Raw genomic sequence first — 25,608 nt, forward strand, 5'->3', positions numbered from 1 at the left:
GTATATGGGTGCATGCTAGTATGCCTGGGAATTTTTGTGCACATCCTTATGCCTTTGGAGGTTGGGGCAGATGTTGGGAGCATCCCTAGATTTCTGTCCATTTTTATTTTTTGAGACAGGATCTCTCAATGAGCCTGGGAACCATTTCATTCTTAAGGCTGCCTGGCCATTGAACCCCTGTGTCTTGCACGTAAGGTCATGCCTGGCTTTTACATGGATGCTGGAATCTGAATTCAGGCCCCCACCCTTGCACAGCAGGCACTTTACCAACTGAGTCATCTCCCCAGCCCGTTTATATTCTTACAAGGGAATTATGTGAGTACCCAAGGGAAAGATGAATACGTTAGAAGATGCCATTGGCTTTCTGCCGTTACTGAAACAAGGCCTTGATATGTAGCCCAGGTAGAAGTCCTTCCTCTGCAAAGATCATAGGCATGCGCCACTGGCATGCTGGTTACTTCCCAGAAAGAAGGTGGTGCTCAGCAGAATGCTATACTCATAGCAGGATAAGAGGGTATGAAAGTGAAAAAGGGACTCTAGCTTCTCCAGTAAGAATCAGAATTAAAAGGTTTGGAAGGTTTTGTGGCAGATGCCCATCATGGGATCACCTCCCATGCCACTCTCAGTGAGGATTTTGGGAAGCATTACTGTGGGTGTCATGAATTTACACGAGACACTTGGGTGGGAGGTGGACTCAAGAGCTCTGGCATCGGGAAGCTTCAGGTTTCTGTTCAACCCTGTTGCTGACCTCCCAGGGAACACAGAGGAAGCCCTTGCCCACGGCCCCTAATTCTGGAAAGGCTTCCTCATCTTCAAAGGCAGAAATGCCAGAGTCCATACTCTCTAACAACCTTTTTGGCCTAAAGTCTGGGATAGGAGTTTCTTTCATTTGGAAAACCATAAAGGTTTGTCCTCTCTCTCTCTCTCTCTCTCTCTCTCTCTCTCTCTCTCTCTCTCTCTCTCTCTCTCTCCCTCTCCCCCTCTCTCTCTGTTTTAGCAGAGCTGAGAAGAAAACACAGCATTTAGAGGAATTATGACCTTGCTTGTTGAAGCCACAGAGGGCCCATGATATATCAAAGAGTAACACCCCTGCATTTGTCCAGAGGTCCAGGGTGGCTTCTGAGTCTGTTTAAGCACTAACAGGTTTCAAGCCAGCATTCAGTCAGGAGAGATGGTTCACAGACTCAGATAGTTGGAAACAGATTAAAAACAAAACAAAACAAAACCAACAACAGATGTCAACATAGAAAATGATAGAGTTTAGTTTAAAAAATGCACACATAAAATTACAGTTGAAAATTCACACATAAAATTTAGTGTTTGCATAGCAAGATGTTATTGCTCTACAGCCAGGCAGAAAAATATAAACCCAGGTGCATGTTTTATAATAAACAATGTGTTGAATGCTGAGAACCATACACCACTAACCACCTCCCGTGATGATTTATCTCTCTGTGAATCATACCAATTGCTTAGACAAACCAAATTCCCAGCCTTTTTTTCTTTTGTATGAAGCACAAGAAATAAGGAGTCCGTGTCAATAGCAAATGCCTCATGGGGAAGGGTTTGTGAGGTGGCCCATTAGCTGGTCTCATGGTCACAATTATATCGGATCTCCTGTTGAAAGCTTTTGCAGTGGAAACTTTGTCCTTTAAAAATATCTCCTCTACCCAAAAAGTACCTCTCAGCTGATGGGCTGGAGAGCCCACCGTGTAATGTCTGTCCCTTTCTGTCACCTTTTCCCTTCCATTCAACTGAGATACCTGCTCAAAGCAATGGTAGTAATGAAATGGTCTAGTTGACAGTGACCTTGAGTTTTTCTTTTACTGACTCTGGCTATAAAAGGAGTATTCCTAAACTTCGGTTGTGTATATATTTATTATAGCAGATGCCCATCATGGGATCACCTCCCATGTCTCCCACAGTGAAGATCTTGGGAAGCACTGGGAAGAAGTGGGTGTCATGAATTTACACATGTCCACAAGGTACTTGGGTGGGAGATGGACTCAAGAGCTCTGGTATATATATACACGCATATATAAATATGCACATATATGTATATATGTGTGTTATAAGGTATATGTATATATATCCCTCATATATATGTTTGCATACACACACACATACATATATAAGGGATGGTTCTCATTCAGAGACTCTCTGATTGCTCTTAAATAAAGTAACCAGTGACCATTTATTTCCCTTGGATTGCTTGGACAGAACTCTTTTCCTACTCTGGATTCTGAATCACTTCAGAATGGGTATAACTCTAGTTCTGCATTTCAACATGCAAAGGAGGGGAAGTCAAGTACAGTAGACACACACACACACACACACAGTCCCATTTCTCCTAGCAATTTCTATAGCCACACCCCTCTTGTCTTTGTACCAGCAGTTCTGCGTCAGGAATTCTTAGGTTTTGTGTTTTAGGTCTGGGAGTCCTGCCTGGTTTGCCAAGAGGAATTCTATAGACTATTAATGTCCTAAAAGCTTTTCTCTTTAACTCCCAGTACTTGAATATGAGGCTCTGGCCATGACCTAATATGGGTATCTTGCTTGTCCTTCTCTCTCTGTTGCTCCCCTTTCAGACAGCATCAAAGACACATCATTTCTACTGCTCTCTACTCCCTCTCCACCTTCCACATCCTTCCTGTTTTCTACCAATCAATGACAGTGACCAATACATGTTCCTTTCTTCTTTTTCATCCTTCAAATGATTCTACAGTTGTGTCACATACCATGTCCAGTGATGCCAAGGGTCATGAGAATCTGCAAGTACCTACTAAATATTTCAAGAAGCTATGACCTTGCTGCTTGGGGTAAGGGTCATTTTACATTGTTGCCTGGGGTGTATGTATGCTATATAACTTTGTGTACTGCTGTCTATCCATGAGACTGGCTAGCTAGTTTTGCACTGGCAGTTCAAAGCTGGCAAAGTTGGTCGACCTGTAAATCCCAAGGTCCCAACAACTTCCCATCTCTGAACAGCACAACAGGCTGAGGACATGTGAAAGGCCACAATCCCCTAACCTCAACACTGTCACTCAGAATCACTGTGGTGGCAGGCCTGCCTTCCTTCCTTCCTTCCTTCCTTCCTTCCTTCCTTCCTTCCTCCCTCCCTCCCTCCCTTCCATCTAGGCCCTACACTCTCTTTTGTTTTTCTTTTTCTTTTTTTTTTTTTCAAGACAGGGTTTCTCTGTGTAGCCCTGGCTGTCCTGGAACTCACTCTGTAGACCAGGCTGGCCTTGAACTCAGAAATCCGCCTGCCTCTGCCTCCCAAGTGCTGGGATTAAAGGCATGCACCACCACTGTCCAGCTTAGGCCCTACATTCTTAATGTAAAATTGATTCTTGGGAGAAGAGTCAAAAAACCAAAACTAAACAGGGAACTCTTATCTGTTACAATGTTTATAAACATCAAGGTTCAACTTTAGACTTTCAACTTTTCTATGTAAAAGAAATCTTGTTCTTCTATAGGTCCCTTTTCTCATTACGAACCTTTATATTCTAGTTAATTTCACTGCCAGGAGATGGTGCTGAGAAAGAAAACCTGGAGAACTTCTGGTATAAGCACAGGTATAAGATCCTACAAATCAGGGGACCCCACAGAACCATCCACCTGTACAGAACAGACTCGAGGGTGCTCTACAACCAAAGGAAGAGGTGTTGACTGCCCCGGCCTTGTTCCCGTTCATGCTCAGCCATTTTTCCTCTCCTCTTAGGACCATCCCAAACATCAATGCTTCAGGTCACACCACACCTCAATATTTACATGGAGCAATTCCTATTTCTGCTTATTTGCCAAGAGCATGCGTAGTGGCAATTTTATTTGAAGGTTTGTTTTTTTTTTTTAAAAAGCAGATACAATTGCAAATATATGTACATTGTAGAAAAGCAACAATCTATAAAAAGTAAAAAATAAAAACATTTCCCCCACCCCAGGAATTAACTCCTTAAGCCCTGAGATCTCCTTTCTTCCACAGTGTTCATGTCTCTGCCTAGCAAGAACTCCTGGGATCCTTTATCTTTTAATTCTCTTTGCTCTAACCCAGTCCTGAAACAAGTTTAAGATGAGCACATCTATCTGGCTGGAACTCCAGGCTTTCTTTTAAATCATGCTTGTGAGAAGTCCCAGTTCAGGATGACTCAAGTTTGAAGTTGAGCCTGCAGAACAGACTGCCCCAGCTCTCTGCCTTGCCAAGGGGAAGCGGCAGCTGGCAGAATGTTTAACTGGCTATTATGAAAAAAACGTGTCTCTCCAGCCTCAGTTCTTGGGCTCCACTAAGGTCCCAGATATCCACTTATCCATGAAGACACCCAAGGAAGCCCAGACAAGCCCAGAAGTTAGGCTAGAGGAAGGAAGAGTTCAATCGAAAGTGCTGAATATTCTTCACAAGTGCCTAATTCTCTCTTCATGACTTCACCTGTTCTTTAGCTGGCCTCCTGGTTCCCTACATGAGCAACAACATGGAAGGTAAAAGAGACGCAGGTACTGAGAGGGACTGGGGGAACAGGAAGTCGGAACCAAGAGAGGGCTTTTTTTTTTTTCTAACAGCCTTCCCGTTTTAGATCACTTGACAGAGTATAGAACTTACATGAAACACAGACATGGCCTGCTAGATAATGTATGTTGCCAGAGAGCACACTATGCTTTTAGAGGTAGACCATTGTGTGGCATCTTCATAGGATAAGGACTTATGCCCGTGCAGATTTCTGGTGGATATACTTCTTTGCCTGTTGAAAACAAACCCCTGAATCCAAACCCAAAGCCCAAGGATTTCTCAATCACAGCGTTCATTTTCCTTCTTCCTCATTTTGTCTTAACAGCATTTTCACATTGTAAACAGTGTTCCATCTTGTCTTTTGAGTTTTTTTGCCTTTTTCTTCCTAGGGAACTCAAAAGGATTCTATTTCCATGGCTGACATAGAGTTCTTGCCTTTATAGTCTTGCTTGCAAATCGTTAGGGAAAATAAAAAGTCTATTTACAGTTATTTCTGCTTTTCTGTACCAGTTCTCATGTGAAATTCACATTTGTAAATTTCCACTGGCAATTGCATTTCTTCCCCACCAATGTCTTCTCAATGACGTATCCCCGCAGTTTCAAGCCAATGCTTAAAATGTACACTATTTACAAAGGAAGTGTCTCGACTCCCAGCCATCCAATCAGGAGCCTTCTGAAGTACTGTCGTGTGCTGGGATTATTCAGAACTTGAACAAATTGATGAAGTCTTGAGGGGAAAGTGAGACGGAGCAGCTCTCTGGGTTGTTGGCCGTGCAGGGATGGTCAGTGCCCTAGAGAGAGCATCAAGGTTAGATCTGAGTTCTCAGTGGCAGTTCCCTGGTGCTGTAAATCACTGCACAGCCTTAAACAATCCTCTATCAAGAATGCCACTGCAGGGGCTGGAAAGATAGCTCAGTGGTGAAGAGCATGTACTGCTCTTACAGGCAACCTAAGTTCAGGTCTTGTACCTGGGTCAAGTGGCTCACAATCAGCTGGAACCTTGACTCTAAGGTAGCTGACATCCTCTTTCAGTGCTGTAGGCACTGATCTCTTACCATGTTCATGTATGCATATACTTGATTAAAAGTACCCATATATCTTGCTGGGCAGGGGTGGTGCACGCCTTTAATCCCAGCACTTGGGAGGCAGAGGCAGGAAGATTTCTGAGTTTGAGGCCAGCCTGGTCTACTACAGAGTGAGTTCCAGGACAGCCAGGGCTACACAGAAAAACCCTGTCTTGAAAAACAAAACAAAACGAAAGTACCCATATATCTTAAAAACAAAAGAATGTCATTGAATTAAAGGGCTGGGGGAAGCAGTGGGTCAAGTGACTGGTATGTGACCATGAGGATCTGAGTTTGGATTCCCAGTAGCCACACAAAAGCTGGGCATGGAGGTATGCATCTGAAGTCCTAGCCCTGGGGTGGAGATAGGTGGATCTCTGGAGTTCACTGGTTTAGTCAAACTGTCAACTAGTCAAAGTAGTCACACAGTCTAGTCAAACTGGTAAGCTCCCGGTTCACTCAAAGGGAAAAAAAAAATAAAACATGGAGAGCTATGGAGAAAAACAGGAGACTGTGGCCTTGGGCTTCAACACTCAGGTGCTCATACATGCATAAGTATACCTGCACAGATATGTGTAATACCCAAACAGGGCACATTCAAAGATTATCCACCCCAGCCCCGAGAATTCCACAGCCCTGTGAAGCTAAAGAATTTGTGCTTGCCTATGCCCACAAAGACAGATGGTGAACGGGTCTCAGAGACGAATCAATAGAAGGGGTGGAAGAAATGAAGGCCTTTGCGTGTCCTTCCCTGTCCAAGTGCTGAATGAGTTTTACTCTCTTCCTAAGGTGGGGGCTGAGATAGGAAGGAACAGCCTCAGGTTGCTGGCTCAGGGAAATCAGGGCGGGAACTCAAGGCAGGAACCTGGAGGCAGAGGCTGAAGCAGAGGCCACAAAAGAGCGCTTACTGCTTCCTGGCTTGCTCCCTGTAGTTTGCCCAGCCTGCTTTGCTATAGCATCTGGGACCACCAGCCCAGAAATAGCACTGCCCACAGTCAGCTGGGTCAATCACCAATCAAGAGACTGCTACAGGCCAATTAGGTGGGGACATTTTCTTTTTCTTTTTCTTTTTTTTTATGTTTTTTTGAGACAGGGTTTCTCTGTATAGCCCTGGCTGTCCTGGAACTCACTCTGTAGACCTGGCCTCGAACTCAGAAATCTGCCTGCCTCTGCCTCCCAAGTGCTGGGATTAAAGGTGTGCGCCACCACCGCCTGGCTAGGTGGGGACATTTTCTAAACGGAGGGTCCCTCTTCCAAAATGACTTCAGCTTGTGTGGAGTCGATAGAACACTAGCCAGCACAGATACGTACGTACCTTCCAGGAGAGAATGTGGCAGTGTTTGCAAAGCTGCAGGGTGACCCCATACTGCTCTCTTCTTGGGTAGCATCGAACAAGCTTAAAATACATCTTCTTCCAGTCCAGCTGCCCTTTGTCAGACAAGATCAATCGCTTGCGGATCTAAAAATGAAATGGAGAAAAGTGATTTTAGGAGACTTCACCAAGATGATAGTTTGGGGCTTTCTGGTTCTGAAAAGATCTGCTCTCACTCTTTCTCCCTACATTTTTACAAGGACCCTACCATGCCCAGGGAAGGAAACTGTCAAGTTATGAAGCAACACTTCTTTAGCTCTCCCTACTCACAGTACTGAGGACCCAGCTCTCCAAACAAACAGGCAGCTATGATTTCTTTCCTAGTGACTGTTTTTATGGTGCTCCTGGCTGCTCCTTCAAAGCATAGGTCATTCCCACAAGCCACTTCAATGGTTTCCTTGCTGTAGACCTGAGTGATAATTTCTACGAAGACATAGTTATTAGCACTGTGGCTTTATTTTACATTGAAGTATCAGTGGGTTTATGAGTAGAACCTGCTGGATGAATGCACATATGATGGGTGAATTGGAGAAACAACCCTGAGGCAGCATGAGAAGGAAGAACACGTTTATAGGGTCTCCACAGGCCCAGTTCAAATGTAGGGGTAGTTGTCGCACTCAGAGAGTCAATAATTTGAATACACAAGTCATTTGTGGTCTTGGTCTCTTTGCCTATTAGAAATGGGCATGACAACATCTGCCTTTCCTTGGTGGGTGGATAAAAGGGAGTAATGTTTATAAAAGTGCTTGAATATAAAGCAGCATAAAATGTCCTTTAAAAAAAAAATGAAGAGGCAGGCTAGAGAGATAGCTCAGCGGTTAAGAGCACTGACTGCTCTTCTGAAGGTCCCGAGTTCAAATCCCAGCAACCACATGGTGGCTTACAACCATCTGTAATGAGGTCTGATGCCCTCTTCTGGTGTGTCTGAAGACAGGTACGGTGTACTTACATATAATAGTAAATAAATAAATCTTTAAAAAAAAAAGAGGCAATACTGATTTGTGAAATTTTGGGGTGACCCATAAAATATAATCTGGGTTAAGGACTTATTTTTCTCCTATCAAGACAATGATGACAACAAGAAACCAAAAAGCAAAAACCTCACAATATCTTAGAAACACCTCAAACCAATGTTTCTCAACATGTGGGTCTTGACCTGCAGGGAGGTCACACACCCCTTTCACAGGGGTCTCTTAACACCATCAGAAAACACAGATGTTTACATTACAATTCATAACAGTAGCAAAGTTATAGCTGTGAAGCAGCCATGAAAATAATGTTATTGTTGGGGGGTGGAGACCACTGCATGCTGGAGAAGATGGGGCAGGGTGGGGAACACAAAGGGGCAGGCCACTGGCTTTCACTGACCTGCCTCTCTGAGAAGTGGTACTGGCAGAGTCTCTTCCACAGTAGCCGGTCCTCACTGAGCACATGCAGGTCTGGGGCTGTCTGGCCCAGGCTGACCAGGTCCCGCCCGTCGCTTAGCCTCTGCATGATGTTCAGTTGTAAGCACACAGGCAGGTCAGTGATCGTGAGGCCTTTGAAGGCAGGCTGCAAAGAGAAGGGCGGATGATAAGCAGAGAAGAGCCATTTTCCAGGCAACTTGTTCCCAAAATGTTCTGGTATTCCAATCGACTACTAGATTCCTAAAGTAGTAATGCTTCCTGTCCAACACATAGAAGCTGGAGCCATGGCAGAGCCTCCCAGAGAACAGCCTGGAGTGGCTTGGATGATGGTGGCCAGCAGGCTTTCCCTGTGTTTGCAAGCTTCTACTCTTAAAGAGTTCTCTAAACATCACCTGTGCTGGATTCATATATATGTTTGAGGGAGATGGGTAGGGGAGAGGGTTTCTCTGTGTAGATCTTTTTGGCTATCTGGAACGTGCTCTGTAGACCAAGCTAACCTTGAACTCAGAGATCCTCCTGCCTCTTGCCTCCTGAGTGCTGGGATTAAAGGTGTGTGCCACTACTGCCTAGCTATATTTTCCTTTATTCTTGAGAATTTCATGTAATAATGAAAACAATAATGTAAACTGTCCTTCCCATTTCCTTCCCCTAACCCCCTTGTATCCTTTCCTAACAGGTCCCTCCCAACTTCAAGTCTTTTTAAGATGATTTATCTTTATTTTTGGTGTATGAGTCTGCATGTATGTAAATGCACCACATCCATGCTTTGTGCCTGTAGAGGTTACAAGACAGTGATGAATCCCTTGGAACTGGAGTTACGAATGGTTCTGAGCTGCCATGTGGGTACTGGGAACTGAACCCAGATCCTCTGCAAGAGCAGCAAATGCTCTTAACCACTGAACAATCTCTCTAGCACCTCATCTTTTTTTTTTTTGACAATCCACTAAGTCCAATTAATACTGTCCATACATGCATGATGTGGGGCCAGCCATTGTCCATACATGCATGGTGTGTGGCCCTCCACTGTCTATATGTTCATGGTGTGTGGCCATCCACCACCCATATATGCATGGTGTGGGGCCATCCACTGTCTATATGTGCATGGTGTGGGGCCATCCACTGTCTATATGTGCATGGTGTGGGGCCATCCATTGTCTATATGTGTGTATAGTGTGGAGCCACCCACTGTCTATATGTTCATGGTATGTGGCCATCCACCACCCATATGTGCATGGTGTGGGGCCATCCACTGTCTATATGTGCATGGTGTGGGGCCATCCATTATCTATATGTGTGTATAGTGTGGGGCCATCCTCTGTCTATATGTTCATGGTGTGTGGCCATCCACCACCCATATGTGCATGGTGTGAGGCCATCCACCACCCATATGTGCATGGTGTGGGGCCATCCATTGTCTATATGTGCATGGTGTGGGGCCATCCACTGTCTATATGTGCATGGTGTGGGGTCATCCATTGTCTGTATGTGTGTATAGTGTGGGGCCATCCACTGTCTATATGTTCATGGTGTGTGGCCATCCACCACCCATATGTGCATGGTGTGGGGCCATCCACTGTCTATATGTGCATGGTGTGGGGGTCATCCATTGTCTATATGTGTGTATAGTGTGGGGCCATCCACTCTCTATATGTTCATGGTGTGTGGCCATCCACCACCCATATGTGCATGGTGTGGGGCCATCCACTGCCCAGTGCATAGAAACATGGTAGATTCTTATATTCATTCACTTGACTATTAAACTGCAAGACTCACTACTTTGCAAAAGTGCTACTGCCATGGAAGGGAGGCCTAGGTAGACCCCTGGTCTCCCATCTCACCATCCTCTGTGGCCTCAGACTGGTCCATTTCCAATATTCTCTGGCACCCAAACCACATCTCAACTACCTGTGCACAATCCCCTTACTTCTCCTGGCCTTCTCTTGTCTCAGACTCACTTCAAACTCATTTCCATTGGGCATGGTGGCACAGGTCTTTAATCGCAGCACTTAGGAGGTAGAGATAGGAGGATCTCTATGAGTCTATGGCCAGTCATGTCTCAAAAAGACAAAAACCAAACACCTACGAAAGCAAAACAAAACAAAACAAAAGAAGCAACCACTTCTTCTGAGGACTCTGCTGATGTATTTCCCAGAGGTCTTCACTACTCCTCCCTAGAACTTTTTTTTTTTTTTTTTTTTTTTTTTTTTTTTTTTTGGTTTTTTGAGACAGCTAAAAGCTCCTCAGGGGATGTCTGCAGCTATCTTTTCTGCACAACCCCATTTCCCTCAAGAAACACCAAGTTAAGTATTCCTTTCAGAACCTAAGGTCTATTGTTTTGCTTTGTTTTCCTGTTGTGTTTTGGTGTTTGTTATATCATAAGCACTCAATAAAAATATTAGTGCAACGGATTAAATCCAAATAGTTAAACAGGACAAAAAAAGAATAATCCAGAGACCCCATGCTTGTGTGTGTGTATGTGTGTGTATGTGTGTGTGTGTGTGTGTGTGTGTGTGTGTGTGTGTGTGTGTGTGTATGTTGTTTATAAGAATATATGTAGGCCAGGCGGTGGTGGCGCATGCCTTTAATCCCAGCACTTGGGAGGCAGAGGCAGGCAGATCTCTGAGTTTGAGGCTAGCCTGGTCTACAGAGTGAGTTCCAGGACAGCCAGGGCTATACAGAGAAACCCTGTCTCGAAAAACCAAAAAAAAAAAAAAGAATATATGCATGTGTTTGTATACATGTGTGTGCATTTCTGCATGTTTCTCTTTGAGTTTATATGCATGCATGTTTCTGTATATGTTTGTGTTTATATCTATGTGTACACACTGGTGGGAATGGTTGGCCCAGAACCCTTTGAGCTAAGCTAAGCTGTAACTGAGGCAACTCTATTCACATCATGGAACATTTAATTAAAAAAAAAAAAACCTTTTATTTATTCTACATGTATGAATGTTTTGCCTGCATGTATATATGTGCAGCCCATGGAGGGCAGAAGAAGGTATCAGATCCCTGCAGCTGGAGTTCAGATGGTTGTGAGTCACCTTGTGGGTGGGCGGTGGAAACTGAACCCAGGTCTTTAGCAAGAGCAACAGCCCCTAAGAGAGCTCTCCAGCCCCTGCAGGGAATGTTTTAAAAAACAGCTCATCTACATATAGTATTCACCTGCAATCAACCATGAGCTCCTGAAGGAACCTCCACTATACCCTCAAGCTTATATTCAAGACCTTTCTCATTTTAAATTTTAAAGTCAACTAGACCTATATCCTTGAAGGCAGGTGTAGCCTGCAGGCCTTGGAGACTAGTCTAGCACAAAGAGCCCTCCTGACATTCAGTGTGGCCAGGTACAGAGCTGCACAGGAGAAGATAATGCTCTGGGAGTAGGGATTATTTTTCTCATCAAATTCCTGGGGGAGAAACTGTAAGAAGCAGAGCAGAGCACAGCCTAATCACATGGGAGATGCCAGGGTTTTCTTGGTACCAGCCTTGCCTCGATTCCCAATGTCGGTTAGTCTTGGCAATCATCTGTCCCTTGGCAGGCAGGACAGGTACTAGTGGGAAGATGGGCCACATAAGGGGGTTGCGAGAAGACTGACACATCATGGGAGGGATGTTGCATGGGTAAAGAGCAGATCCAATGGGCATCCTGAGGAGCCTGGGTCTCAGTTTCCCCAGCTCCCAAAGCCTGTGCTTAGAATACTAATGAAGATCCTTCCAGCTCTAGTGATCTTGGTCCTGCGGTGGACTCAGGCCTCCTGTTTCTTCAGAAGTGTCTGTGACCTGACAGGTTTTACTGCTCTCTTGTACCCCAGGCTGTTGGACTGAATTTGCAATTGTTTGCAACATTCAGGACTTGGTATGACTGCAGAAAGCCCTCGACCTATCTGTCATTTATCATCTGCTGTTGATCATATGAGCTAATAAAACTGCCATGGGATTTTCTTTTTGTTTCCAGCACTTCAAAGCCTCTACTTTTTTGGTTAAAACTCCCAGGCCAATTATTACATTAACTCCCATTAAAGGCACGCTTGCTTGGCAGAGTTTGCTCTTTCAAATTTTCAAACCTGAACTTTTCCAAAACCCTTGCCCAGACCTCAAGCCAAGCCCTTCCTTACTCCTGATAAATGGTTAACTGCTTGCATGCCTTCTTCCTTTTGAATATAAACATATAAAAGGAAACATACGTCACTTTTGTGGCCCTAGTGAAGCACTTGGCTAAACTCCATTTGTGTCTACCCCAGCTCCCATTTTCCAAAACACTGCTTTGCCCACAGCACTATAATTATATCTTATTTTTCCTACAATCCAGCGCTCTTAATTTTGTCCTTCATCCTTCATTATATAAATTATGTCTGCCAATAAAAATTGGCTTGAAAGAATTCGATATGAAGATTTCTAAGGCAAACAAGGTTATATGCTGGGACAACGGTGGCAGGGAAAAGAGGAAACATTTACTATGAAAGACACTTGAATGTTTTCATGGATTAACATACTTCTCTTTCTGAGAAATACAAAAATATAGTCCTGACTAAAGTAGAGTGTACTCATTTTCTCCTCTCTCCCTCCCTCCCTCTTTCCCTCTCTTCCCTCCCTTTTCTCCCGACCCCCAGGATCTCACAGCCTAGGCTGGCTTCAAATTTGTTAGGTAGTGGAGGATGACCTTGAACTTCCCATTCTCCTGGCTGCACTTTCCCAAGTGTGCTGAGATTACAGGCCTGAGCCACCAAGCCCCTTAAGAGCTGGGGATTTAAGTGCAGCACTCTTCTTTAGGGCTCTGAGAACAACACAGCTCAGAGCCCCTGGTGGGTTCAGAAGAGGATAGAGGGTAGAAAGGACCAGCTTCCCAAGCAGCCTGGAGCCTGATGCCAGACCTCCTGTGTAGAAGCCCCAACACAATTACACTCTGCCCTCCATGTTCTTGGTTTCTATGTCCTTGAATTCACTAAGCCACCGATGGAAAATCCTCAGGAAAAAAAAAATGCATCTGTACTGACTGTGTACAGGCTCTTTTTCTTGTCCTCGTGCCCTGTGTACATAGCATCCTACAGGGTTTTACAATTGGGCTAGAGATGATCAGCAGTGCAGAGGAAAACGTGTGTAGGCTGTGTTGCACAGTCACTAGCCACTCGCATTCAGGGCATCCTCAGGGTGCCTTCAAATCTATCCCCTGTGGATACTGAGGATGATTTTTCTCATTTCCAAAACAAAGGAATGAATATCCTGCTATGTGGCTGGGTAGAAGAAATGAGATAACATACAGACATACTCAGCAAGGTGTCCAGTAAATTTCAGTCATTTATCTTAATTACAATTAATTACTAGATAAGTTAATTGCCACATGGGATGGATTTATAGTGTATATGTCTGTGTGTGTGTACGCGCGCATGTGTGTGTGTATGTGCACGAGTGTGTGTGTGTGTGTGTGTGTATGTGTGTGTGTGCAGGCGTGCGCATGTAGGCAAGCCCTGGATCATAACACCTAATGCATCTATAATAATGCTTACCACATTCCAGGCCCTGTTCCAGCTGCTGTCTGTAGAGTAGTTTATGCAAACTCATGCCTATGTTAAATCTCACACAGGGCTCTAAAATGGCCTCTATTTCCCAAATGAGGAAGGAGAAGCACGGGGAGACTGAATACTATGTCCAAATCTTGCAGTTGCTAACATATCCTTGTCATCTAGAATCTAGGACAATATTCTCCAATCCTGTCCCTTCGAGCCCTGAACATGAACTTCATCAGGCAAGGGTGGGGAGGTGCCTCTTCAAATAAACATCCACCTCTGACTAAAATCGACTGACTGCCTCTGCCAGGCACAGAGCAGGAGATGACAGTGCCTTTCCCTTGACAGTTATAAAGCAGTGGGTGGAGACAGACGTGTATGTGCACGAGATCATTTTACCTAGTCAGAGTGGATCTGAAGACGATGGAGTGATAGGGGCTATAAGAGATGGGATGGGCCAGGAAAGCTGGGAGCCCAGGGGCCCTGAGGTAGTATGCAGAGAAGTGTGGGGTTCTGCTGGAGCACCTAAAGCCAATGTCAGAGGAGATGCTGATGCTGGAGGAGATGTGCTTTAGGGTTGAATCTCTTCTGTAGAAGATTTCATTGGATTAAAGAGTTGGGGTTTTTTGTTTTCTTTTTTTTTTTTTTTTTAAATAAGCTGGATCAGTGGATAAATACATGGAAGAAAACTAGACGGGAAAAAGTTTGGAAGCCACTGATGGCTAAGCACACTTTGCCATTTTAGGAATAAACAGTCCGAGCTTCTGACTTCAGCTCTTAGCCTAACTGCTGGTAGGCTGGGAAGGTCACTGGAATCCTCTGGTCCCCACTTCAATGTCATCCTATGTAGGGTAATAGGAACTACAATGGCTGCTTTTCAAGAGTGTTTGGGGATCAGCTAAGGAGGGTTTTAAGGAAGAAAGGTCACAGAAGTGCTAGGAATGGGAAGTCAGCATAGGTGACACACCCACCTGAGGTGGCCAGAGGGACTAGAGCTCAGAGCAAGCATGACTATCTAAATGGATGCTCCAAAGTCACTAGAGGGCAGATGTCATTTCTCTCACTGTCTGGGAATTTTCTTTGGGGGAATAAGACAGGAAGTATTCAGTGTAAGCCACAGAGAATGCTTGAAATCAGGTAACAGGTTTACTCAAGTTTTCTGTGAGAGACAAGTAGAATTCTGGTTTTAAATGTACATTGTTAAGCTATGTCTATGGTTTGGAGAGAGACTGGGATAAATTATTAAACTATACTGTTCATAATACATGCTTAATTTTCTTAAAACAATACAACAGTGGAGATAATTTCTGAAAGATGACCTACATTTGGGCTCTGCTCTTTGCATGCATGTGTTCGAAGGCACATGTGTGTGTGTGTGTGTGTGTGTGTGTGTGTGTGTGCCTGTATGTGTATATGTGGGTGTGTACAAGCATTGGTTTGTAGCCCAAGTGACTCTTTAGAAGCTACATAGAGGTTTCTATTATTCCCTGTGCTTCAGACTTTAAGAAACCAAGGCACAGGAAAAAAATCGTCAGTTGTAAGGAGGGAATGCTTTTTGGAACTATCACGTGGCAAGGTAACTATTTACAAGAGGTCACGGGATTTTCTGCATGTCACCTTCACCTGATACATGGTACAGTTCCAAACTGTATGGGTCCCGGAAACCACTTAGCCAGCCCAGCGTGTGATTAGATAAGTAAGCCAAGTGTCCTGTGAGGCTCCTGAGTGTGCCTGTCCATCGGACACACTGAGATTACACCAGCAGCAGCAGTCACAGGTTTGCGTGTGTCTCAGCCTTCCTGCGCACCATTAAGACAATGGGAGCCAACAACGGGTATTTAATATGGAAAGTCAAAACAAATGTCTGATACATGTAGCCATATGCCTATCATCTACAGGCTCTGAGTGAGCCTTGCTCAGTATTTCCTTACATATATGCTCAGGCTTGATTCAAAGGCATCCCTTGCCATCATTACCAATAAATGGACCTGAAATTTTATTTGTTTTTCTTTTCTTTTCTTTTCTTTCTTTCTTTCTTTTTTTTTTTTGAGACAGGGTTTCTCTGTATAGCTCTGGCTGTCCTGGAACTCACTCTGTAAACCAGGTTGGCACTGAACTCAGAAATCCGCCTGCTTCTGCCTCCCAAGTGCTGGGATTAAAGGCGTGCGCCACCCTTGCCCAGTGGAACTGAAATTTTTAAAAGGCTGGCAGTACCAGTTCTCCAAGCCTGCCTTCTGGGTACTGTTGTATTGATGGCAGCATCCCCTATCCACAAATGGCTCATTCTTTTTTGAGGAAATGAGAGCTCACTCAAGCCACGCTGAAGACTTCAGCAGGACGGCCAGCACCCTGCCCACATCTGCGCGATGCTCCAGTTGGCTGTTATCCTTCACATTTCTTCTACCTGCTTTTGCCAAATTCTTCTTCCCACTCCCCTCTATCAGGATGCCCTCATACCACTCTCCAGGATGAGGCATCAAATCAGAAGTGACTAGCTCCTGTGTCACCGGAGTAGACTGGATGTGTGCTCAGTGTCTAAGCGGAGGAAACCATGGTGGGTGGCTGGGGCTGGCACTTACCCTGCTGATCTGGATACTGTTCAGCTGCTGCTGCCAGTGTAGAATGGTCTCCATCCGATACACCCACATGTTAATGTTGCCCACCAGCACAGACTTGCCGACTCTCTGGACCAGTGTGCATAAAGATGTGTAGAGGGTCTGGAGAAGTTCCCGTATGAGCCTTATGTTTTGCTGGTCTTCAAGAACTTGAGTGGAAAAATGAAAATCAAAGTTATGTTATTGAAGCCAGGCATGCTACAAGTGGGTTTGTCTTCTTCATTGTGGGCTCCTGTTACTGGGCACTATCTCTGTCTTTCTTTCTCACCAGTCTTAATTCTATCCTTGGCTACTGGGTAGAGTTTCCATCATCTGGGTCCCTCTTTGTTCCCTTTCCTGGGTTTCTAAAGAACTCTTTTCTGTTTCCATTGCTCTACCAGTGCCAGGTGTCCACCTGATCAGAAAGCAGTGGTTTTTTGTTCAGCAGATGAATCTTTTTAGATTAGTAGAAGACTGAATTTGGGGGTTCAGATAGTTCGGTTCTAACCTTGTCTGTCACATTTCTAGATAATCATTTCTCATATGCCTCAGTTCTCCTATGTGTGAAATGACTCAGTTGATCCAGAGGTCTTAAGGTCCCCTCCAGTTCAAACAGTCTATGCCTGGATGCTGCTATGCACACAGCTCCATTTCCTAGGAATATAGAAACTCCACGGTAAAGGGTGGAGTTCCTGTCCTCATTGAGAAGCCAGTCAAACTTGAAGCAGGGCAAACACATGATCCTAAAGAAATGACAAGGGGCAGTGCTCTTGGTCATTGCCAAGGGCATGGGTGGCACCTCTTTTCTGAGCTGGAAGCTGGTACTCCTGAAGTTCGGCTGACATTACTCATTTCCATCGGCTCACACTCCTTTAAAATTACTGACATGCTACTCGATGAGAAAATCCACCTGCCTGTTCCCACACCTAGAAAAAACGGCTGAGAGAGGGTAGGGGAGCTCACCTTTCAGTACTACTTTTTCCAAAATGTTCATGAAGTTCTTTTGGGCGATGCCACTCAGGGATGTTAGCTGTGACTTTGCTATCAGCTCCAACAGCTGTGGGTAAAAATAGAAGTTGCCAGGCTTAGAATACAGAGATATTTTTTTTAACTCTAATCTTCACTTTTGAGTCACATGACACACAGATACAGACTGATGGGGGGGTGGGGAGGTGAGAGAGAGAGAGAGAGAGAGAGAGAGAAAGAGAGAGAGAGAGAGAGAGAGAGAGGGAGAGAGAAATGGCAGGCAGGGCCATCAGGCAATAAAAAGCAGATGCTCAGAGTGAAAGACAAATAGGAGTAATTCAAAACCAGGAGTCAGGCTGAATTTTTAATTGCTTTTTTTCTTTTATATATAAAGGGGTTTGGGCTTCAGCCAGGGCTGATCCATTCTATTTGGCCCACTTTGGAAAGGAGAGCTGACACTATTCCAAAGGGAACAGAACCTCTCATGACCTGTGAACACCAGAGCTCTGCATAATCAACCCCAGGAGGATCTGTTCTTGCCCGACTTGAACCTTCGTCCACTGGCATCTACTGTTCTCGGGCACAGCAAAGCTCATGTTTGGTGATCATGTGTGTGTCCCAAGGAAGGGATGAGTCTTTTTTAGACGGTACCTGCTTTTCATGTTCGATAAACCTGCCTAATATTAATTAGACTCCTTTGTTGCATGTACCTTTTTTTTTTTAAATAGAAAGATGCTAAGGAAGAAAAACAAGGAGCATAGTAAATCTACCTTTCTTTCTCCAGAGACTCAAAGGAGAACCCTAGTATCTGTCAGCTTTGATATAATCCTTTTGAAAGCTTTATTTTATGTGTGTAAGTATACCATGTGTGTGCCTTGTGCTAGTGGAGGCCAAAAGAGGACATTAGATCCCCCGGAACTGGAGTTACAGATGGTTGTGAGCCATCATATGGGTGCTGGAACTGAACCAGGGTCCTCTAGAAGACTGGCTGAGCCATCTCTCTAGCCCACACAGTAGAGTCTTGATTTGATACATTCTTAGCTCTTTGACTATAGGCATGCCACTAAATGTATTTTTGCTATCTGGGTTCTTCATCTTTATGAATAATATTCAGAGTCTTTGAGATGGTGAGCTTTCAATGCAAGAGTATACACACAGAACCCCCCCAACCAAATGGCCCAAATGTGAATTAGATGCCAGGTAAGTTTGGTTTGCTGGTCAAGGGCTTATGTTAATTTCTACTACCCTCATTATTCCCAAACAAAGAGAAAGAAATTGTAACACCGTATTGGAGATATATATATATATATATATATATATATATATATATATATATATATATACTGTATTGGATGCTGGAATCAAGGCAGAAGAGAGAAGAAACAAAGAAGAACCTGAAACTCTGCCCTACAAAACCACAACTATATGAGAACACACGAGCTGAACATCAAAGCAGGATCGCAGGGGACCCACTTTGGACCTGTGCCCTACATCAGCGGTTCTCAACCCATGGGTCATGACCTTTTGGCAACCCTCTATCTCCAAAAATATTTACATTACAATTCATAACAGTAGCAAAATTGCAGTTAGGAAGTAGCAATGAAAATAATTCTATGGGTTGAGATATATGTTTTTTTTTTGTTGTTGCTGTTTTGTTTTGTTTTTGTTTGTTTTTTGTTTTTTCGAGACAGGGTTTCTCTGTGTAGCCCTGGCTGTCCTGGAACTCACTCTGTAGACCAGGCTGGCATTGAACTCAGAAATCCACCTGCCTCTGCCTCCCAAGTGCTGGGATTAAAGGCGTGCGCCACCACTGCCTGGTGAGATATATGGGTTTAGATGTGAGGAATTGTATTAAAGGGTTGCAGCATTAGGAATGTGGAGAACCACAGTCCTACGTGCTACAGAGCACTTCTGTGTCCCAGGCTCTTATTTCAAACATTTGTCCTTATTGAGCCCCTTGGACCCTTGTCAAACACAGACAGACCTAGTTCCTTGAACATAATTTTACTTTAAATTGGAAACAAAAAGTTCTGACCCTTGTATGCTTTCGTGCTAGATGTGGTATCTTTCACGTGTGTGGGGGGTGTGTGTGTGGGGGGGGTGTGCGTGGGGGGGGGAAGGTAGGGAGGAGGAGGAGGAAGAGGAGACACCGCTATATTGTGCTTAGTGCTGGAGACATAAACTTCGAAGTCAGGAGCTGACAAGAGCGATGCTGACAGGCCCGGGGATGTGGGGTGGGGTGGGGGACGCTTTGTCTATGCATAGTGACCACAGGGCTCTGTGCCCGCCTGGTCCAGTTCTGCCACCAATCAGCACGTGACAGTGGAAAAAGAACACAAACCTTTCATTTTCTCCCTGAGCAACAGCAGGCTCTAGAAGGCCAAGCTGATGGTTTATTAATGCCCAGAGCCTCACATGACTAGCATAAAAGCCAGATGAAAGAAAACAAAAGCCTGGCAGTCTGGAGCCTGCTCCTGCAGGGCAGGCGGCTGAGTACTGTGACTCATCCTTGGGTAGGAGGTGAGGCAGGGGGCAGCCTTCGACCAGCCAGAAGTGCATCCAAAACATGGGTGCCATGTGACCACCAGCTCCCCAGAGTGTCAGTCTTAATCCCATCTAAAAGGGCACCAATCGCAAGGAAAAAATAAATAAATAAAAAAAGCCTCTGCAGCAGGCCCTGACTGTGCATCTAAGAAACCTCTGCGGGCTCGATGTGTAGGGGAAGCGAAGTGCTCTTCATGCTGAGCTTATCTTCATTACCTGAGGAGGGAGAGAGACAGAGCAGCAAACTGGCAAGTGACAGGAGGGTGATATGTAATCTCATCTCTGTTTCACCCTATCTTCAGGGAAAGTCCCCACTTTCATTGCTAGGCAGCTGTGGGGCCCTGGAACAGGAGAATCGGATTCTCTGTCTGGGTGACCTTTATAACTGTCATTCAGTTAGCAAGAATCTCAGTGTCCAGTGTACTGTAGCATTGAGGCAGACGACAGGGAATGGCAGAGCGCATGATTCCCAGACTCATGGAGTTTACTGTCTAGTCAAAATGCCAATAAAAAGACTACCTCTAGGATTGTTATGAGAATCAAGTGAGATACAGAGAAAAACAAGACTTGCTGTGAGTACCAACCATAAAGTGTTATTATCACTATTAAAGTTCTTCTTCTCCCCAGGGCCAGCCTTTACGGAAGTTTAAGGTTGACAGCTGGAGTAGGCAAACTTTCTAAAGGGCAATACAAACTGGTTTTTTGATTTTTGTTTTGTTTTTTGGTTTTTGGTTTTTTTTTTGAGGCAGGGTTTCTCTGTATAAGAGCCCTAGATGTCCTGGAACTCACACTGTACACTAGGCTAGCCTTGAACTCACAGAGATCCACTTGTTTCTGTCTCCCCAAGTGCTAGGATTAAAGGAATGCACCACCATACCTGGCCCCCAAATAGTAACAGTTTTAAGGTTCATGGGTCAAACAGTCTTTATACTGAAAACCCTCCGCAGTTATAGCACAAAAGCAACCCTAGTAAATATGAAAATTAATGTGTATATACTTGTATGTATCAGTAAAGCTTTATTTACAAAAATAAGTGGAGGTCAGATGTGGTCCTGGGGTCCCTTGTAATACATATCATAGAGAGTATAAGTGAAGATCCCAGAGTCAAACTACTGGCTTCAGTTTTTCCTTTCTATACATTTTGTATAATGATACCACTTCCTTAAGATTTGCAGTGAAGATCAAATAGATCACTCAGCATCAGAAAGTGCTAGGTACCAAGAATATACTTAGCATTATCACAGCTCTTTATCATAATACAGAAAAGACAGGTAAAATTATTGCCAGGCAGAACATAGGGAACTACTAAGGTAAAATATAGCTTGTTTAAAGACTGTATTTCAATTGTATGTGTCTCAACTAGAGGCATTCAGACTTTAACATTCCCCTAACATCGGTATTACATTTGTGAAGCATTTAACAGTTCGCTGTTGATACATGTCATGACTTGCAGAGATGCTTCAACCATGAAGTCATGTTTTGCTAAAAACAATGGATATTTACTGTGTGCAGAGATGGTGCCACACAGTTCCTATCTGGTCTCAGTTTTCAACAACAAAGAGGTTAAGTCCCCCATTTGACAAATGAAGACAGGAAGGCTCAGAGCAGTTCAGCAGCAGCAGTAAATTGGTGAGTCAATACTCGAGTCCAGATATGTCTAACTAAGAACATGTACTTAGATAATCAATAATTTGGCACATAGGGCCAACTTTTATTCTAACAATTGCAGCAACATCATGACTTATTATTATCTGCAGAAAGAATCTGGAAATTTTGTATCAACACTATGCTATGACTTGTGACCAGCTTCCATGCTGAGGTGCACTAATGCCCAGAAAATATTATGAACATATTTAGGAAGAGGCAATGGTTTTGTGTTACCTAAGGAATCTACCTCTGACACCAATACAACTCTACTGCCAAGAACCAGCAGATAGTGTCATGTGATATTAACGATGATGGGATGAATCTATCATTTCTGTTGCTAAGAGAGCTGTTTGCCCCAAAGAGTAGATTTGTATCCAGTAATTTGTTTACTAAGACGACTGAGCCAACTACATCCTTTGCCCTTAGCCACAAGGAAAGGAGAGTAGAGGAAAATGTCTTGTTTGGAAGTAACTGTTTGCTGCTGGGCAAATTTTAGCTCAGGTGCCAGTAATTTGTGGCTGTGTTGAAGGAGAGGCAGGGGTGTAGGGGAACAGGGAGTCAAGCTCTAGGCTGCCCCTGGGTGCCGTGGTGTCACTTTGAGTGGGCAGGGTGGGGATCTGCCACTGTGGGCAGGGACTCACTGTGCAATGAAGGAATGAAGCTTTTCTACTGGAGGGAGGAGGTGGCCGAGACATGTCCAAACCACATCCTGCCCTTCAGCCTCAGCTCATGCTGGTTTTGGAGATGATGGATTGGAGAAAAGTCTAGTTGCAAGCTGTTACCCCAGCAGTGAGTAAAACTATGCAGCAAATCTCAGGCATATCATGCATAGTTTGATGTGATGTTTGGAGAGTCATCGGGCTAAAGCAATTGCCCTCCCATTGTTCTTTACTGAAAAACAGGTTTCCTCTGCAGTTCATCCTGTCGAGCACTTACATTTATTAACATACACACACACACACATGTGGACATGTGTGACATGAAAGAACACTGTGTGAAAGTTGGTTGGGTTCTCCACTTTTACCTATATGTGGGCTCCAGAATTGAATTTATCAGGCTCGGTGGCAAGTGCCTTACCAGCTGAACCATCTTGCTAGCCCAGCACTAATATTTTAAACAATATGTCACTTCCCCACTCAAAATCTCAGATGCCTTCCTTCTGCACGTGGGAAAATCCCCAGTGATTCACAACTGACAAGGTCCTCCTGGACCTACTTCCTGCCCTTCTCCAGCCTTTTTGTACAGTGGCCCCCAAACTTATTCTGTCCCTGATATACAGCTCAACTGCATTCCTTGGTCAGGTTAAGTTCATTCCCATTTGTGAAGTCTTGTCTCTTCCATATCTTTACATGCTTGGCTCCATCTCATCCCCCAGGTCTTAGTTCAAATGCTGCCCAGATGGAGCTCGGAGAGATCACCCCTGACAGCTTACTTGGGAAGCAACTCTCCTCCCATCTAACTTTCCTGACTCTTCACTGTTGCTTAATGCACAGCTTCCCTGACCTTCACACGCTTGCTGCTTGTCCAATCAGAAGCTCTCCCTCAAAACCCTAGAGGGAACCAGGTTTACTATTTCACCCCTGCCTACGTCATGCCAGTCATGCACGCCTCACGTACTTGGCTTTTTTATACATTTTGTCTTGGAGAGTCAGAGAGTATTATTTCTGGAAGGGATCTAGAAAGAGTTGACCCTAAAGCCTTGCTGTTTGGGATAAGGTTCTTCATGATAGTCAAATGACATGATTCTAGATCGCATGGACTTTCAGGTTAGAGGTCATCTGGTGTCCAAGTGGCCCTCCAGGGGCTGCACGGAGGACCGAGGGGGAAGTTACCTACCATGAAAAAAAAACACACTCGCTGAAGGGCAAGCAAACCCCACCCCTACAGGGATGCTGGCAATCAAGCCTTCAGAAGTATTGGTAGAAATAGCAGCTTGTGCTTCCTGTCACTTTAAAAGGTCAAATCCAAATGGAGGTTGACCATGTATATCCTATCTCTCGAGAGATATTGTTAGGACTATAGGTATTTGTGTTTTGGCTGAGTGTGGTGGCGCACACCTTTAATCTCAGCGCTTAGGAGGCAGATGCAGGTGGATCTCTTTGGGTTTTGAGGCCAACCTGGTCTACAGAGCCAGTTCCAGGACTGCCAGGCCTACATAGAGAAACCCTGTCTCAAAAATCCCAAAAAAGGCTATATAAGAATATATTTGTGTCTTGGCTGGGTGTGATGGCACACTCCTTTAATAGCAGCACTTGGGAGGCAGACAGGTAGATCTCTGTGAGTTCAAGGCCATCCTGGTTAACATAGGGACCCTGTCTAAAGACAAACAAGCAAACAGTAAGAGAAAAGGATAGAGTCATGTCTACATTCTTCCATCTCCTGGGAAGAGGCACTCCATCCCTTGCATGGAAATTCTGCCAGCATGATCAAAAGCAGAGAAAGGAAGCCCGCCCGTTATGTGTCACGTGCTCAGTGCCCAAGCTGGGTGTTCACTGGAAGGCAGCATCATTTAAAACAAGCCTTCAGTTACATTAGGCAGCACCTCTGCCTGCACTGAGTCCTGTGTACTTCCAAGATCCTTATTTATTCAATGGATAACACAGATCACATACCTGGAAAATTTTGTCCCAACTTTGAGCTTGAACACTGGCAGGTTGTAAGAAGAAAAATCTCAGCCACATTAATAATCTCCAGGCATGTCAAGATTGGGTAAATATTATTTGGGAGTGAAACAGCTCTTGAACTAAGAGAGTTAAAATGGTGAGGAGGGCCAAGTTTATATGAATTAGCTGTATCCTCAGCCAAGAGAGACCTGTCTTTCAACTATCTCAGTTACTTTGGAACTTACAAAGGGTCCCTGATTCCTGCTGTACAGCTCTGAGCAGCCACGTCTTCCTGTTGCCACGGTTTACACAGAGCCTCCCCAATTCTTCCAGGGTGGCCTCATTTACTCCAGAATGCCCACCTTTCCCTATACTCCCGTGAGGCTGAATGTGACATTGTCCTCAGCCTCAGGCCTACACCATTCTCCTTCGCTTCTGTCCCTTCCCAGGTTTCTGTACACAACTTTTGTTCCTGCAAAGCCTTCTGCCTGCCTCTCCATCTGGCCAAATCCTGGTCAACCTTGAACGAAGCATCTCGGGTTCTGCTTCTTTTAAGAAGTTATATACAACGCTCCTAGACACCACCAAACCCAACCAATTGATTACGTAGTCGTAAAAAAAAAAAAAAAAAAAAAAAAACCACCTGGCAGCAGAGGCAAGGTCCCATGCAATTCTCAAGGGGCTGAGGCACACTGGTACATGGGCTCAGTACAAATTGAAGCATTTTTACCATGTATAGAACATAGCAGGGGAATGAGGTCAATCTTTTCATCCTTGGCATTGGAGACCTTTTACAGAATCAGGAGGCTTTGAGTTCTAGGCCACTAGTCATTTCATAAGCATCCTTCTTGGATGGGCCCTAAACTTATACATAAAATTCAGTTCATCCATTCACCCTATAGTAAGTACTGACTCAGCCTAGAATCCAAGGTGGACTTTAATATAAAATATATTTCTAAGACCTATGCTACTATGCATTTAGATTCTGGGTCCCCACCAAAAAAAAATGTTTTTTTTTTGACCCAGTAGTTCTGAAAGTGGGCTAAGAAAAGTCAGTTAGAAAAATATGGAAACACGGCAATTGAAATCATTTCTGAGAGTCATTTCCAGAGAGGGTCACGTTGTTACTCTGTTGGCTTGTTGCTCCAGCAATGGCTGGCCTCCTTCCCGCTATGTCAGACACTCATAGTTTTAAGACCCTGATCTCTGACGCTCTCTCCACCTCAGGAAGCCACCAAGTATGTAAAGCACCAATTTAACTCAAGGTTACTGTGGCTGAGGAACCTGCCTAAAGAGCCAGGCTATTATGCGTATCACAACCCGCTGGGGCTTGGCATCAGTATGCCCTTAATTTCAGTACTGGGTTTAAATTTGACTCATTGGCTCGTATTTGGTCTTTTGTTTGCCAAA

At 44.4% G+C, this 25,608-nt stretch overlaps 1 protein-coding gene across 1 annotated transcript in view; it reads right to left on the reverse strand.

The window, feature by feature from the left end:
- Positions 1-3,786: 3,786 nt before the first annotated feature.
- Fbxo32 (F-box protein 32) overlaps positions 3,787-25,608 on the reverse strand; it is a 37,122-nt gene continuing 15,300 nt past the window's right edge. Inside the window, exons 5-9 of the mRNA XM_031358839.1 lie at positions 17,402-17,495; positions 16,424-16,608; positions 8,306-8,488; positions 6,881-7,024; positions 3,787-5,292 (exon numbers count right to left, since the gene is read on the reverse strand). Coding sequence (XP_031214699.1) covers positions 5,203-5,292; positions 6,881-7,024; positions 8,306-8,488; positions 16,424-16,608; positions 17,402-17,495 — 696 coding nt within the window. The 3' untranslated portion in view covers positions 3,787-5,202. The remainder of the gene's footprint in view (positions 5,293-6,880; positions 7,025-8,305; positions 8,489-16,423; positions 16,609-17,401; positions 17,496-25,608) is intronic.

Source organism: Mastomys coucha, unplaced genomic scaffold (assembly GCF_008632895.1).
Source record: "Mastomys coucha isolate ucsf_1 unplaced genomic scaffold, UCSF_Mcou_1 pScaffold7, whole genome shotgun sequence".
NCBI lineage: Eukaryota > Metazoa > Chordata > Mammalia > Rodentia > Muridae > Mastomys > Mastomys coucha.